Source organism: Melospiza georgiana, chromosome 9 (assembly GCF_028018845.1).
Source record: "Melospiza georgiana isolate bMelGeo1 chromosome 9, bMelGeo1.pri, whole genome shotgun sequence".
Lineage (NCBI taxonomy): Eukaryota > Metazoa > Chordata > Aves > Passeriformes > Passerellidae > Melospiza > Melospiza georgiana.
In genome coordinates this window covers 5741119-5758358 of record NC_080438.1, presented here as the reverse complement: position 1 = coordinate 5758358, position 17240 = coordinate 5741119, and the positions used below count along the sequence as shown (strand labels likewise).

Sequence of the window (17240 nt, the reverse complement as noted above, 5' to 3'; positions counted from 1 at the left end):
GAATTGAACAAGAAAAGACAGCATTATAGAGGATGAACTTTTTCCTTTAATCTCCAGTCAGTCTGTGATTTAAACTAAGACATAAAGATTATCTCCAGTAACTGCTGGTCCAGGAAACCTGAGCTGTACTGAGGTTCCTCCTTCCCTTCCTTTCCCTCTCCCCAGTATATTCCAAAGTAAACAACTTTCTCAGGAAAATAAGTCAGAGATTTCCCTCCCCTCCTTCCCTGGGAAATGAATGTGTCTCTTTTGTCAGTTTTTATTTCTGTTTGTTTTAGAAGTGCCTTGTGTTTACTAAAGATGGGTCAAGAGCACTAGAGGAGCTGATCAGTGGCCTTTCTCTTTCTGGCTTTTGTTTTTCTTTTCTTTCTTTCTCTCTTTCTTTCTTTCTTTCGTTCTTTCCTTCAAGCCAGGGTGTGCCAGAGGTGATGCACTGATGCTGAGGAGGCATCAACAGCCATGGGACTCTAATCTTCTCCCATGTAAGCACTGGCAGTGTCTGCAAGGAGAGACCGTGAGGCGCTGAAGCAGAGTTTAGCTGCTGTTCAGCAGGTCACCTGCTCACTAAGGCTCAGATTGCACTGTTCCCTAAGCACAAAACATGAACCAGTCCCGATGGATTGAATGGAGGACTCTGAATATGAGCAGTAGTGTTATGAACATATCTGAGCACCTCTCCTGCCCTCTTGGATTTGGTCACTACAATGCAGTTGACATCTGTATCCTTGAGACAGTCATTATTGTCTTGCTAACATTTTTAATTATTGTGGGTAACTTAACTGTTATATTTGTTTTCCACTGTGCTCCACTCCTGCATCATTACACCACCAGCTACTTTATTCAGACCATGGCCTATGCTGATCTTTTTGTTGGAGTCAGCTGCTTGGTTCCTACTTTGTCACTGCTCCACTACTCAACAGGTGTCCACGAGTCCTTAACTTGTCAAGTTTTTGGATACATCATCTCTGTGCTCAAAAGCGTCTCTATGGCATGTCTTGCTTGCATCAGTGTGGATCGCTATCTCGCTATAACAAAGCCTCTCTCCTATAACCAACTGGTCACACCTTGTCGCTTGAGAATCTGCATCAGTCTCATCTGGATATACTCTTGCCTGATCTTCTTGCCTTCTTTTTTTGGTTGGGGAAAACCTGGTTACCACGGAGATATTTTTGAATGGTGTGCTACCTCCTGGCTAACTAATGCCTACTTTACTGGCTTTATCGTGTGCTTACTCTACGCTCCTGCTGCCTTTGTCATATGTTTCACCTATTTCCACATCTTTAAAATCTGCCGGCAGCACACCAAAGAGATCAGTGACCGCAGAGCTCGGTTCCCTAACCACGAGGGGGATGCTGCTGGGGAGGCTGGGCACAGCCCCGACCGCCGCTATGCCATGGTTCTGTTCCGGATAACCAGCGTCTTCTACGTGCTCTGGCTCCCTTATATCATATACTTTCTGCTGGAGAGCTCCAGGGTGTTGGAGAACCCAGCACTCTCCTTCCTAACTACGTGGCTTGCTATAAGCAATAGTTTCTGCAACTGTGTGATCTATAGCCTCTCCAACAGCGTTTTCAGGCTGGGACTGCGGAGACTGTCAGAGACAATATGTTCATCTTGTGTGTGTTTAAAAGACAGGGATGTACGGGACCCTAAGCCAAGGAAACGGGCTAATTCCTGCTCCATTTAAAGAAAACTGGTACATGTAATCAGATGCTGAGTTTTGATAGTATTTGTGGTGTCTGGAAACTTGCCAGAGAGAAATGTTTACTTGAACAGCTTGCCGTGGTGTTAAGAGTGAATTTAAAAGGGATCCTGGTGGAAAAGGCAAAGGCAGCTGTAAGAAGGGTCACTGAACTCCTGTGAAATTGTCAGGAGAGCAAGTCAAGAGAGATGATGAAGAAAGTCAGAAATAAAAATCTTCTAAAGGGCATGAAGTAACTAGCACATCAGAGGAGGTTCCTCATAAAACAAATTAGTTAGTTACTATCTTACATTTTCCCCCTCGTAGACAAGTTGTCTTTGTGTCAGAGTATACTGTAGCCTTCAGATTTTAATGTATTTAAGAGGAAGCAATCAACACCACAGTATGCAGCTATCAGTAAATTATATACTTGAGGACTGTAGTAGATACTGCAGGTAATAATCAGCTCTACCTTTGCTCACATATTGTACAATTTCAGTTGTACAAAAAATCTGCAGTGCATAAACCCTGCCCTGGGCATGATGACGCTTTGGGATAAACTGGCACCTTGTGGTACAACTTACTCAGAAGCTCTCCCTCTCATTTCCCCTTTCTTCCCATGCTGTGCATCCCTCTATTCCATTGTGTGCAGGTGAGTGAGTTTGAGAGCACCTGTGAGGTTACCTGAGTTCCAAACCATTCTTTCTGCAGGAGGCAATGGCCCTCCCTGGCTGGCTGCAGCTGCCCATGTCCAATGATTTCCCAGTTGTTCACTCTCTTGACCCATTTCAATCAGCACACAGAGTCTGTGTAGTGTCCTTTAGGATGTACTGAAGTTTTTCCTCACTGGTTCCACAGGTGCTCCTAATGCAGATATGATAATGGCACACAGCAGTGTGCAGCACTGCTTAGAAAATTAAACGTAACTGACTCTTTTCTTTGGGAAATCTAAAGAGCTTACTGTTGTAGCTGTCAGTCTGTTGTGTGAACCTCCACTTGCACATACTGTATTTTTTTAAGAGAAAACATAAATTGTGGTCTGTGCCTAATGTTTTCATAGCACATGGCGTAGGTCAATGCTACAGGATCAAAAAATTTACACCTGCTTTAAGATAAATACTTCTGTGCAGCTCTTTATTAGACAAGTGTTCTCAGAGGAGGTAAACAAAACAGTTTGGTGTTAAATACAGGCTGAGAGCTTTGGTATGTCCTTTTGTACTGAACTGACTTTCAGGTCCACTGATGAAATCTTTTTGATTTTGCAAGGGCACACGTAAGGTTTGTGTAATAAATTGCCAGGGGTTCAGATGCATGCCAATCAATACAATATTTAGATTACAACTTTGAACCAAATGTAATTTTCTTAGATGGTTATTGGCTTTTAAAAAAGGCCCAATTATTGATTATTGGTGCCTTTTAACACTGCACTATTATTCCTTCTTTCACCAAAATGCATATGTAAAGATTGTGCCTATTACTTTTTGTAATGAAAGCTGACCACGTGTGCACACTTGTGGTTTCACTCTAGAGCTCCCTTAATACTGTATTCTTTGTTCTGTTGAGGTGGTTCTGAACCCCTATACATATTTTTTTTAACCTGTAAGAAAGTTGAATCAATGGAATAAAGCAGTATTATGTAATCAAACTGAGCCTTGGCGTTAGTTCCCTGATGTTACATGCTGTTCTCTGGGAAAGTCCTTTTGGGTTAGGACTTGAGTGAACTATTTCAAATCCAAATTTCAAAGCTGCTTACTTGATGTCTAAAATGTTCGTATTCTGGTTTCTGGCATTCTACATTTTCAAACGAGATTTATTGAAACGTTCCTTGAGCTGAGCTGTTGCTGACACCCAGCTCTCACAGGTATTAGGGAAAAATGAGTAGTGTCCTTTGCATGGATCTCATAATGCTCCATGTCTACAGGAATGTAATTGCTGCCTTCTTTTGCCAAGTTCATGTTTATTTCAGGAGGCTCTTTTGGCTCACTGCTGCTCTGTATGGTTGTGTAACCCCAACTCTTCCTATAAACATGACTTGGATTCATTTAGTTTTGTCTTTTTTTTTGTAGTTTTTTCCAAGCAAGGCTTAGACAAGGAGCAACGAAATATCTTATTTCTCACAATTCCCAGGGCTGGTTTCTTACCAGTAAAGTGGTTTTATACCTGTGCTCCAGAGCTGGCCACTCAGAGCTTCTGATTTTCATTGGTGTTTCTGGTGACAAGTTTCTGTGGGACCTCCTGGAATCCAAGGAAAGTTCTAGCAGGTGCTTTAAGTCAAACTGACATTTAGTGAGGCCCAGGCTGTGGGCAGCAGATGTGTTGTGACTGTGATGCTGTAACTCCAGATGTGTCAAACACCTGAACAAACTCAGTTGTGCCTTTGTTGAACCCTGTTTGTGTGACCTCAGCAAGTGCATTTGATGTGCAGCTACTTCAAGGTTTATTGCCTGAAAATGGTGGGTCAGGGCTAGGGCTTGGCCTCAAGGTCTGCACCTCAAAGTTTGCTCACCCTGAGGGGCACAGTCAGCAATCTGTTCCTCTTTGCCATCATGTTTAGTGTGTGGAATTGTCAGGTGGAACCAGAGATTGCCTTTTTCCTCAGGCTGTTCTTGGAGGGAGACAATATGAGAGAAATCCAATACTCTGGAACCAGCTTGTAAGTTCCAAGGTTCTTCACCCCTTTTAAGTTTTTTGGTTTGTTGAACACTGGCTTCATGTTGTTGGTGCAGGAACACTATTTTGCTTCCCTGGACTCTGAATTTCAGCTGCTGTAAAGTCATATTTCACCCTATTATTTATTAGTCTCCCGGAATCTGTCAAATGAAACATCCTTAGCAGATTTAAGTTTCTTTTCTTCTTTCTATTTCCCAGGTGACAGGATTTGACCTGGTCAGTCACGTGAATCTTTCAATTTAGTATGTGTGTTTCATTTTATGGTAGTGTTTTCTAAACTCATGTTTTAAAATTTTTATTTGAGGGACATTTTATTACTGTTTACTAATGCTGTCTGAGGATTCCAGCTGGTGCCAAATTCTCTTCCAGAATTAGAAGGCTGGGCATTTTAATGGATTAAAAAAGTCACAGAAATTCCAGTCACCCAATCTGTCACTTTTGATTTTTGTTCTGCCATTATATAAAGCTGCATTTTCTTGTAGGAAAACTTAATTAAGCAATGATGGCTTTAAAGCTGGTTCCCACTTCCATGTGCCTGAGGTTCTTTATGATTTATGAAATACCTGGTAAATAGGAGACCAGATACCAACTAAAGAAGTTGATGTGAAAAAAATCATTGTTGATAAGACAGGTAATGAAAAGGAATGAAATGTAACATACTAAACAAAAATAAAATGAAGCTATATGCCTGATAAACAAAACAAATATAAATATATATACAAAAACTCCTTTAGGCAGGTAGATTATCTTGTGCTGTTACATTTCTCTGGAATACTTGTGTTTGCAGCATATCAGGGGCAATGTCAAGGTCAATTACCTTACCACTTTTGGAACCTCATGTCTGCAGCCTAAGGAAAAGCCCAAAAAACTGTGTAATGGCAGCAAAAGAACTACCAGAGAAGTAATTTTTCTTCACTAAATTCTGTGTGCTCCCTTATCTTCTGGCTAAGTAAATTTCTTCTTAAAATACTGTTCTTTAACAGGAAAGGGAAGTGTAGTGATGAAAAACACATTTGTATCTTTTAAGGTTTATTTATTGTCTTATAGTAAGATATTCTTTCCCTGTTACCGCTTAAGAATCCATTTTGTAATTGTACTTGGTAAAGCATGAGGTACTAGGCAAGTTTTATTTTTGTGCAGTCTTTGTGCTTCCTCTGTTGAAAAGTTGGGAAAAGTTGCTTTATTTTCCTGTCTTTCACAGGTAGTTTAGTAAGTAAGTTTTAAAAATAGTAATTTTATTTGTTTTATGATTAATTTTCATTCATTAGTGTTTGACAATGAAATATCCTTGAGTACACTTAGTTTTTCCACTCAGCAAAAGCAGTAAAATGTCCTTTTATGAGTAAATGAACTTAGCAGTCAATATTAGAAATCAGGATTTAATGATGAGTTATTTCAATAGCTATTCCATTTCAATGTGGAGCTGTTTTCTCTTTCCATATTACAGTTGTAGCTAAGCACATAAGTATAGAGATTCTTTCTTTTTGCTTACACTCAGCAAAAACAGTAAAGTGTCCTTTTATGAGTAAATGAACTTAGCAGTCCGTATTAGAAATCAAGATTTAATGATGAGTTATTTCAATAGCTATTTCATTTCAACGTGGAGCCGTTTTCTCTTTCCATATTAGAGCACATAAATATACAGATTCTTTCTTTTTAAGAGTTGGTGTTGGGATGCTGGGGATCTGCATCTCTGAGGCCAAGCCCTGCTGTTCCCAGGGTGGGAATATCCCTTCAGCAGCTTTCCAGCTCAGTTACAGCACGCTGGGCAGCACCAGGGTCTGTAGCTGAGTGTGCCAGGGAGCAGTGCCAGGGTTTCAGCAGGCTGGTGTTGTGAGAATGTCACAATGTCACTGAAGGTGGCAGTGGCCTCCCCAGCCGTCCGCCAGGACCAGCTGATTTGCAGGTCTTTCACTTTTATTGTCCGTGTCACCAAAAGGAGGAGTTTAAGGCTTTGACTTCATCTCTGCCCCCTGTTCCCTCTGGCTCTTTTACTTATGGATGCATCTTTCTACTGAAGAGCTGAATTTGATTGATTTTGTTGGGGTTTTTTCACTGCAAGTTTTCATGTATGCTGTTTGAGTGGCCAAACCAAACACTGCTTTGTTAACTAGGTGCCAGTTAATTAGCAGACCTTTCCAGAAATGGCAGCATCACTGAGATGATGTTTTCCTGTCTTTTGCAGAGTTGCCTAGAACATTGCTTAAAGGAAGCACTTTCCAAAGATTACATGTTTTTCGCTAAACCAAATATAGAATTCAAGTAAACCTGATTTTCCCCCATTTTACATAGACATATACAATTTTTTCTATGTACTGAATTTATACATAGATCTCTGCATTTTTAACCAAAGCTTATGCCATTATTGTTGATGGCATGAAAGCAATGTATAAGGGTATTTAAGAGGAGCTTCCTACACGTTTTTTCCTAGTCATTCTGTAAAGAAATTATTCTTTTCCCCATCTGATATTAGGACAATCTCCTGAGCTCCATGAGCTGTAAATGCTAAAGGAGTGGGATGTGAATGGAGAAGAAGCTGTTAATGGCTCCATGCCCCAGCAAAGCCCTGGGAAAATACTGAAAACCCCTCATTTTTACATCCATAATTTCTTTAGGCTCCTCCTTTGTGCAAGTACTGTGAAAGGTAGGATGAATCTAAGGAAACCTTAGTGCTTTAGCTGCACTGATGGGTGGAGAGGAAAAGTAATTTCAGGCAGTAAAATCTTTGGGACTTTATCCCAGTCTTCCACTGCCTGCTGCCAGCCTTAACCTCTGGAGCAGACTGTGACAGCAGGGCTGCAGGGAGTCATTTTAAACACCATGTGACTCTGTCTGGAGAAAAAATAAAGGTGACTGGGAGCAAAATGAAACTTCTCTAAGTGCAGTGATTACCAGGGAAAAGAGCTTCTTTTTTTTGTGTGATGTTCATCCCTGCCTCTAAGCTCACAATCTAAAATTGACAGCTGGCAGTGTTAGAAAAAGAGACAAACACCAAGCTTTTGAGAAGGGGAAGCTCAGAGATGTCAGTGTCCTCATCTGAGGGCACTTCTGCAACTTGACAGCATTATTCTTTGTTTTCTTTGAATGAAATGTCTCTTTTTTCCTTCTTCTATGTATTATTTCAGTAAGCACAAATTCTTGTCATCGTGGAAAAAGTCCATTTTATGAGATATTTAAATGAGGGACAGGGTGAGGGTCCCAAGTTACTTGTGAAAACATGTTCTACTTCAAATTTCATGCACTTCAGGCAGGAACATCTTCAAATACCTGTCCCAGGTGAGGGTTTCCAGTCCTTGTATCATCTCTCCAGCATTGTTTATGGTTGTGCAGGTATTATGGAGAAGTCCTTCTTCTGGAGCAACTAAATTTAGAATTGTAATTGGACAAATGATGTTTTCTGTGATAGATTTCTGTGTTCTGCTTTAGGAAAGTCACTGGCTGAATTTCCCCATAGCTCAGCTGTTTGGGGTCATTAGCAGCTCTGCACAAACCCAATTTTGGGTACTGGTGTGTGGGGCTGAACTTATGCATCTGCCTATCATCCTCTACAGAGGGGGTGAGAGACAGATGGAGGCAATAATGCCTTAAACTGCCTCAGCAAGACTTTTTCAGAGCTGTTGTTATCAGGGTTCTTAATGGTACGGAAATTTGTTGTAATTAATAAAAAGAGAGATCTATATGCTGTGAATAATGAGTTGTTATCAGGTCAAGAACAGAGTAATGTGGTTTTCATCTGTGCCCTCAGCATGCCAAAAGGATCTTCATATGAGAACTTTATTGTAATCAGGTAGATTTTCAGGAACTGCATTTTTATTGGGAGCTTTAATGCCACTGTATGTACATAAGGACTGTAAGTAGTCATATAAGGCAAGGTTCCAGTGGCAGCTTTTCCTGCATTTCAGGGGCTTTGGAGACCATTTGTGGCTCAAGATGGATAAGTTGTAAACGTGTGCTGAAATTACCAAAGCCAAGCTGTTAAACACAGGCTGTAAATACAGGGTGTTTATCCAAAACTGCTTTCCCTGTAATACTGGATATTTGATATTCTTCAGGCAATTATCTCATGCTGCCTTACAGAAAAGAAAGAAATCTAACACATGTAAGCAGAGCTACATGCTGACATAATGAAATTATGTTCAAGGGTTTTGATTTTTCAACTCAGGACTCCCATATTTTCTGTGATCTCTTACTTTGGGAGCTGCTAACCAATTAATTATTTCCATTTTCTGGCTGTGCTTTACTTGATCTCCGGCTTTTGAATTTTGGAATTTCAGTTTTAAATTTGAGTTTTCAATCCAGTTTTGCTGGTTTGTAGCTGTGTTCTTCACTTGACTTGTGCAAAAACTTTTTTGGAGTATTGGAAAGGTCATGTCCTTGAAGGGAACTGCATCCAGTCTGAGATGTACTCAGGCTGCATTTCATTGTGTCTGAAAGAAGGATTTCTGTACCTTGTTCACCACATTTCAGGTGTCTTGGCAAGAGCATCCGTCACAGATAAGTTCTCCTGTTGGGCTGAAACATTTGCCTCTGATTGTGTTTGTAAATGTTGCTAACTAAAGAAATTCTATTTTGCTGGTGAATCAGTATTTTGGATGGGGTTTATGGAGATAATTTATCTGTCAGTTGTATTTCCTCTGGTTCTAATGGTGGAACAGGAAGGTTATTGCTTAAATGCTGCTGGAAGTTTTGTCCACTTCCCCCCTTTTTTTGGGAAAAGTATGTCTGTGATGGTTGGTCATTGATACAATTGGACTTCAGTGATCATCTTATTTTTATGAAATTTGTTGCATTAGTAATGGCTGTAATTTGAAAATAAAAATCATAATGAAGTACTTTTGTAATAACGGTATTGATTTTGTTTAAAAATAAATTATATCAAGATGAAAATTCTTTACAATGGTATAGAGACATTTGAAATGTGTTGTATGTGAAGAATACCTGCTGATAATTTGTTTTGGGAAAGATTTGGATTCCCATGGGCAGATGAAATTTAAGAGATTAAATGTAAATATTAATTCTGAAGAAAAGCAGATCTTGCTTTTCATACAATGACAAATGAATTGAATCTGCTTTCTGTCAGGGAATTTTGGGTTTCTGTACATGACCTTATAGAGATGGTAGTTTAAGGAGCCATGGCTTACCAAAAAGTGTTGAGATATTAGTAATTATAAAAATAATAGTAAGATTATTGGAAATCATCTCCACCATCACCATGATGTGCCTAGACCTTGAACCCCAGCTGTGACTAGTCCATGGTAGCACAGCTGCAAGGAATTCTGAGGAATGGCAAAGGGAGAGTTAGTCTCTAGGATTTCCAGCTTAGAAAAGAGGATTAAGGTACAGGGGAGTTTGAGAAATCTGGGAGGTTGGGATTGTCCTGGGGGAGAACTCGGTATAATTACTCACTGTTTCAAAAATAACCAAACAACCAAAAAAAAAAAAAAAAAAAAAAGAAAGAAGTAGCACTATGAAAACAAACTGTGTGTATAGTGAATCATGGGATGCATTGACCAAAAATTCTCTGGTTGGTAAAGGCTGAAGTGGGTTAAAAATTCAGAGGGTTTAGGGAAGAGTGTGTCTTTGTGTGTGTGTGTGTAAGGTGGCAGTGGGGGAAGTGTCACTATCATCAACTGTCTCCAACTTTTCCTGCTACAGAAACAAAATACCTTTTGGAAAAGCACCAACAAAGCAGTTATGAAGGGGACTGTATTGCTAGTTCAGAGATCAAGTATTTAGGGATATACTTAAAATAAATATATATATAGTAGGTTCGAGCCAAGCTATTTTATAGGCAGTCATGGCAGAAAGTGCTTTTTAACCCCATGTAAATAGCAGGGTTTTTTAGAAGCCAAAGGGATGCTGCACAAGCAGGGTTGCTGACCCTCCACGGGGTAAGTTGAGTGCCCCAACCAGTCTGCAGTTGGTTCAGCAGAAATCCAAGTCCTTCCCTTCGTCATGCCACTGGCAAATCAAACCTGCAGGATAGAAGAAAAGGCAGGGATTGAAGTGTTGTATTCAAGAAAAAATTAAAAAATCTGTGGTAAAATTTCTTTGCACTGACAGCCTGTTGTGGCTGACCACACATAGTTTACAGTTCCCAAAAAATAACTGGTATTTTCTCAAGTATTCCTGCAGTCCCCAAAGTTAATGATGAAGAACAGCTGAGATGAGACAAGTACCCTAATGAGGCATGATGAGGATCCCATCCAGCAGCACTGTTCCACTCCTAATCAACAGAATGTTATCTGTTTTCTGAAATGATGTGTTATCTATCAAGAAATAAAACCAAACTAGATCTGGAAAGAACTGTCACTGATATATTTATAGAATTGGAAACAGCTCTGCCTGTCAGCAAATCTCCAAAACTATATATCCTTGTTAGTTTTTTAGAGAGGAAGGCTGTTCCATCTTACTTTTTCATTTTTAAATGGATCAGTTAACATATTTTTGCCCCTAATGACATTTTCTCAGTTTCTTTTAAAGCCAGTATTGAAAGTTATGTTCTTTGAATAAAATGTGATTTTATTTTATTTTATTCTTGGTCCATCCTTTGGTTTACTTGAGTGCCTAAATCATGAAGTGGATTCTCTATGCTCCAATTTGTTTTCCTGTTTTGCAGCTCCATGTACTCCTGCACCTTCAGGCTAGCTTGAATTGCTCTTCTTCATATTGTGGAAAAGATGGGAAAATGTCAGACAAAATTGCAGTTTTGGATGTCAGTGTTTAGGTTATTTTGATGACTGAGTTTGTCTTCTTCATTTTCATAGAGTACAATTTCTCATCGTGCTTGCAGAAGCCAGCAAGATCCTGAGTATTTTTGTTTATTTCTTACAGAGTAATTACTATTTGAAAAGAAAAGTGCTTGTACAGAAAATCTTGATTCAGGTGGATATTTGGATTATACTGTAGGGTTTTTTTCTGTTACAGTTCTGGAAATATTGTTGTCACTGCCAGTTTAAAGTACTGAAAAAGGAAGGTGTGGGCACTGGCAGGCATTTCTAATATATCTCCTAACAATGTTTGCAGTCTAGAAGTCATCAAAACCTGGCAATATTTTTATCCAAAAGCATTTCTGCAGCTTTTAAGTATAATTGTGTGTTAGTGTTGCTAGTTATGTACATTTTTATAGAAATCAAACCTATCACAGGTGAATATAACTCAGTTATAGTCACCCTTCATTCCTGCTGCAAGAAAATTCCCATTCCCTCAGGGGAACCTTGGAATTTTAAGGAACTTGCACTCAGTTTTGCATATTCAGCCTAACAGTGATATGGCAAGCCCTAAACTGATTTTTTTTCCTGCAGCTACACCCGTGACTCACTAGATCTCCTTCCCAGCAGCCTGGAGTGGAGCAGGAGCATTGCTAATGAAACAAATGTGCATCTGTGTTTGTGTGCTCAGCTGGAGACAATATGTTAACATATGTACCAAAAATCCCATTTCTCATCTCTGTTAAAAAATGCTGCTGAAAAATCACAGACTGTGAAAGAGGAAAGGGAGAGAGCACTTAGCTCTAGTTTGCTACATTGCACTTCACATTTTCTGTCTATTTTTGCAATGAGCAAATTGACAGGCAGGATTTGAAAACAGCTTTAATTTTTTGTGCATATAAAAATGCTAGTTCTGGGAATATTATGCTGTAGTATTTCACATTAGTAAAAAAAACAAAACACCTTTAAAAATAGAGATTGTTCTGTGTAAACACAGAACAGCTCAAATATCCTCAAGTTATACTTTTAAAAACTTTGCAGCTCTACTTTGTATCTCCAAAGAGTTTGGCTAAATTTTGTTTTAGTTTCTTTGTTGAGTCTTCCCCCTCCCACCAAATTACATTGCTTCGATTTTTTAAAATTTAACAAGATACTGCCATTTTTCCTTGGAGTGAAATATGATCATATGAAAGGCATTAAACCATTCCATGACTGCATGAAAGATTCAGGATTCTGTCTCACTTTTGTTGCTATCATCAGTTACTGTCCAGTTTGTCTGATGGACCATTTGAAAATTCAGAATTAGAGTTGGAATCTCAACTGCTATAGGGAGTATGTAGGGCACTTCGTATGAAAAACTTTCTTTTCTATGAGACTACAGAAAACTGTTCTGTAACTCTTTTATGGTGTCTAGAACTTTCCTTGGCTGTTGCTGCAAGAAGCCTTTTTTCATCCTGTGAGAACTTTGTGCATAACAGAAGGTTGCTGGCCACACTTCAGTTTATTATTCTTCTGTCTTAATTGTCCACAACAAAATAACCTCATGCATTTAAATCAAGTTCAGGTTGTGGCTTTTGCTGTTAGACCTGGACAGAATGATTTCTCTTGATTCAGTCTCTTCGCTTCTTCTGGTTCTTTGCAGCAGCATCTCTGGCAGTGTTTGAGTTGACCTGCTTTCTTATTAATCATTTCCTTTCAAAATTAGGGCAATATTAGCATACATTGTGCTATATTTAGATTCCATTCTTCTTGGAGTTTGATGAATTCACAGTTAGTTTTAGAATGGAATTCAATATTTTTTGTTGTGGAATTGGATCCTGATTTGATAACTTCAGGTTTTTAGGCCTGGTTCAGAAGATTGGTAGCATAATCTTTGCTCTGAACCCTAATAAAGTTATATGTTCATAATATTTTTAATTATTTTCTTTTTAACATATAGAAAAATGTCACTAACATTGAACATGAACCCAGTTGTTTACTTCTCCTAACAGAGAAGTAGTTTTGATAAATCAGCATGATTGAAAACTTGCTTTCAACACTGATAGAAAGGGCACTTTCCTTATTTTTGGTTTTGGTTTGATCTCTTGTTTTCAGAACAAAAAATATTGTTCAAATATGTAGTGAAATGCTGTAAAATGGGCAGTATTCCATTCACACTCATTTCATTGTTAGTTAGGTAAGTCACAGGAGGTAAGTATAGGATATAGGTATGGTATATATAAGTGTACTTACCTATACCTATTTATATATATATGTATATATATATGTATATATATGCGTGTGTGTGTGTGTATGTGTATATATAGGGATGAGTAAGTATATGTAAGTGTATAGGAAAATGCACAAATCCTTTCTGAGCTAGGGTGAAGGAGAATGTCCTTCCTCCTCAGGCTGTCACATGCAGAGATCCCATCTGGGAGCATGGAATGGGCTCCAGATTGGGATTGGAACTCATCCAGTTGCTGTTACCAACACCTTGGAGCAAACAGAACAAAGCGCAACCAGAACAATCCTTTCACCAGCACTGACCCCTCCAATGACAAAATGGATTTTAATCAGTGGTACTGCAAAGCATTCATTCCTTTCACTCAGTGTGGGAAGCTGTGGAAAGGTGTGAGTTTGAACTGTGGTCAGAATATTTTGCCTAAAACCTTTGCCTTATTTGTGAGGATGTTTCTTTGTATTGTTATCAAATATTGGCTTCTGGAACAGTTGTTTTTTACACTTCTGATTAGCTAATTTATTCCTCTCAGTAGGGCAGAGCATGAAAGAAAAGAGAAGCCAGCTTACTTATATTCACCTTTACTAGATTTAATTTCTATAATTTTCTCTTTTTTTCTATAAAAATAATTTATTTAGACCTGTGAAGGGGAAAATTACCTAGAAATGCTTGTTGCTTTTTTAATTCCTAAATTTTCTTACTAAAAATTACTTGGGAAAAAATAGATGGTTTTTTTTTTTTTGTGGTTTCAAACCACTTTTTCTACTTGGTTGTGCATTATTACTTTTATCTTGAAGAAAATACCTGATGACCTAAATTTGATCTGTTCTGGCACTTTCTCAGTCTCTAAGCTTATATTCCCTTTATATTGTTTAAACTTCAGCTAATATTTTTTCATCTTTCAGGAATAAATTCTCCATCCTGTAATATACCTAAGATAAATCTACCTTCCTCTCTGCCTCCCATTTATTAAGATATGACCAAAGCTTTATGACCAAAAGCTGGTCCAGATGGGTTCTAACCAACTTTGCACTTCTTAATGGCCCTTTTTTGCTTCTCAGAGGTTCCCTGTTCCTGGCACATCAGTAACCTCACTGCTCCTCTTCCAAACCTCAGTATTGTAAGGTAGATACCCACAGGGAAAGATCTTCAGATTTAAAGGTTATTCTCAAATGGCTGTGAGAGTGGCAGTAAATAATCAAGAATAGCTAGGGCTTTTGGAGACAAAAATTTTATTTCACAGCTTTTAGAGCTTTGGATATTGTGAACTTTTTTGAGGTTCTGCAGAGATAGAACAGCACTTGGATATCTGGGGATTTAAAGTAAAATTCTCAAACACTCACTTGAAGCTCCTAAATAGACCTGGCCTGATTTTTCAGGATTGCTGAGCAACCCAAAATCTCATACAGGTGACTCAGCAACTGTAGATTTTGTACTAAAACAAGTAAATAATCTTCACAGATAGTATGTAAACTTACTGAGGTCTGAAACTTGATTATTTTCTAACTCATATTTTACATGAAGATTGTTTTTTTAGCCAAGAGAGGGATTACAATTATTTAACCTAAATTCACCTTCTGATTGTTATGTTGTCTCCCTGGAACTGATGGTTGCACTACTGACAGGAACACTGCTATTAGCTAAATGCAATGGGTTGTTTTCATTCCTCCTATTTTTAATTCATTTATATATATATATTTTTAATTCTTTTTATTTTGTCATGCTTCTCTTTTTCTGATTCTCCCTTTTCCATGTAGTTGCAGCCAGGTTTTTTCAGGCTTTTTGAGCAAGTAGTGCTCCATATTGTCCTGAGAGCATTATGGGTGGAAGCAAAATGAGTGGAAACGAGGAAGAGCTGTTGGAAGAGGGGACTGAAACTGATGGAAGTTTGAATTCTTTTCAAAGGTGTGTTTAGGTGGTTCCTCCTAACAACAAAGTGTCAAATAGCACATTTTCTATTTTTTAGTATAAATTTGAAACTGCAAGTCTCCATGCCATGAACAATTAATATAAAGCAGTTACAAATCAAGAAGGATTTTGGTCAACAAAAACTATTTCCAAGACTCTGAGTTCTACTCCAAAAGAGAGATTTTAAACTGGGTTAAAGGTTGAACAATATGGGGGTAAATGAAATCAAGTGAAACAAATACTGGAACCTTTGTTTGCTATTGCTGGTGCAGTGGTGGTACCCATTGCACTCTCATGGAGAGCTTGGTCTTTCTGGGCTGAGTTTTCATTACACTTATTTTTTAGGTTGCTCCTAATTATTTTTTAATTTATTTTTTAAGTTGTGCTCCTAATCTCAGCAGTCCCACTTTGTCCAATTTCCAGGATGGGTGACTTACACTGCTCTTCATCTATTAGATATGAGATTGGTATAAGAAAGAAAACAGGAGGTAACAAGTGGGTGGGAATAAATCACAATTCTGCTCTGTTGGAATAGACAGCAATTTTTCTCCTCCTTCCGTCATCCAGTAAAGATTTCTTTTTAACTTCTTGTTCATGTCAAGAAGCAGAAAACATCCATTCTTTCACTGTTTTTTTTTTTTTTCCAATTCCACTGTTTATGGAACAAAACAGTTCTGTTAGAAATAAGAGTTTCTTAGAAGTCGGTACTGTTACGTTTGTACGCGCTGTCTTGATTTGAGCAATCATAGCTGTAAAACAGGGTTAGAAAAGCATCAGCTGAAAAGCAGTTTGGGAACACCTTGTTTGCTCAGTCTCTGGGAACTCTTGGTGTGAGGCAAGACTGCACCAGAGTGATCAGCAGCTTGTCTAAGGAATGAACCAATATCTTTAGTGGGCCAGGTATGTAAATTCATTGAGATTAATAATTCATTAAAAAAAAAAAAAAGTTTTTGAACTCCATTTCTCATTGTTGTCCCCAACAATCACACAATCCCAATCTTTTATGGGGCTGTGTGAAGAAAGACTGTTTGCTAGAATAGTTAATTTTCCTGGCTTGTGGGAGCAGGATAAGAGGACACAGCCTCAAGCTCAGCCAGCAGAGTTTCAGGTTGGACATCAGAAGGAATTTCTTCATGGAAACGATGCTCAAGCATTGGAAGGGGCTGCCCAAGGAGGTGCTGGAGTCCCCACCCCTGGAGCTGTTCAAGGAACAGCTGAACGTGGCACTCAATGCTCTGGGCTGGTTGACAAAGTGAGACTCGGTCATAGGTTGTGCTCAATGATCTTGGAAGTCTTTTCCAACCTAATTGGTTCTATAATTCTGTCAAACTGAAAGCCTGGGAGAGGATTTCTCAGGAAGGCTGTCAGAGTGTCTCTCAGGATAACCAGACAGGCTGATTTTCTGAGTTTGGAAATTTTCTGCCTTAAAGTGTGAAGAAAACTTCTGCTTCTGATGAGGCTGCATTTTCTACATATCAACCCCAAAAATTCCTTGCTACAAAAAACACTATGAAAAATCTTACACTGACATTACTGGCAAGTTTTCCCCATAAAAATAATCTGAAGAATCAGAAGAGTGATGTGAAAACTCTTATCCTGGGGAGTCAGCATGCTTCAGAATGGGCCTCTGTAAATTATGTGCAAAGCAGGAAAGCATTCAGCAATTCCTTTTGTTGTAGCCAGTGTTCTAAAATCTGAGGGATGCTGCAGCCTCTGGCAGAGGTCACTGATGCTCTGTCTGAACTGTGTCATTCTGGTACCATTAAAAAATAAATACTCTACAGTGAAAAATGAAATTTTTGTTACCAACTTAACCACACTTCTCAGGCTGCCAGTACAGTTAGTTGTCCATGTTGATGGCATTTCCAGATGAATAAGAGGATGTAAATAATATCCAAGCTATATGGTCAGGGCAGTAAAATTCTAGTTAGAGTCCAGGTTGTAAGTGCAGGAAACACTGGTTCACACTACATATAGCTTTCTAAAGCCTGAGTAAAATAGCAGGATAATTGTAATACTTACATGGATGTGCTATGGAGGCTTAAATCAG

At 38.7% G+C, this 17240-nt stretch overlaps 2 protein-coding genes across 4 annotated transcripts in view; both read left to right on the top strand.

The window, feature by feature from the left end:
- Positions 1–17240, top strand: part of RABGAP1L (RAB GTPase activating protein 1 like) — a 229205-nt gene that overhangs the window by 73227 nt on the left and 138738 nt on the right. The gene's annotated exons all lie outside the window — the stretch shown is intronic.
- On the top strand, positions 513–3965 carry GPR52 (G protein-coupled receptor 52). The gene has a single exon (XM_058030216.1). It carries the CDS (start codon positions 602–604, stop codon positions 1685–1687), a length of 1086 nt encoding a protein of 361 aa, XP_057886199.1. The 5' UTR covers positions 513–601; the 3' UTR covers positions 1688–3965.

Bases quoted from the DNA above. Each gene is read 5' to 3' on its own strand.
- GPR52 (XM_058030216.1), top strand. From the start codon at position 602: ATGAACCAGTCCCGATGGATTGAATGGAGGACTCTGAATATGAGCAGT.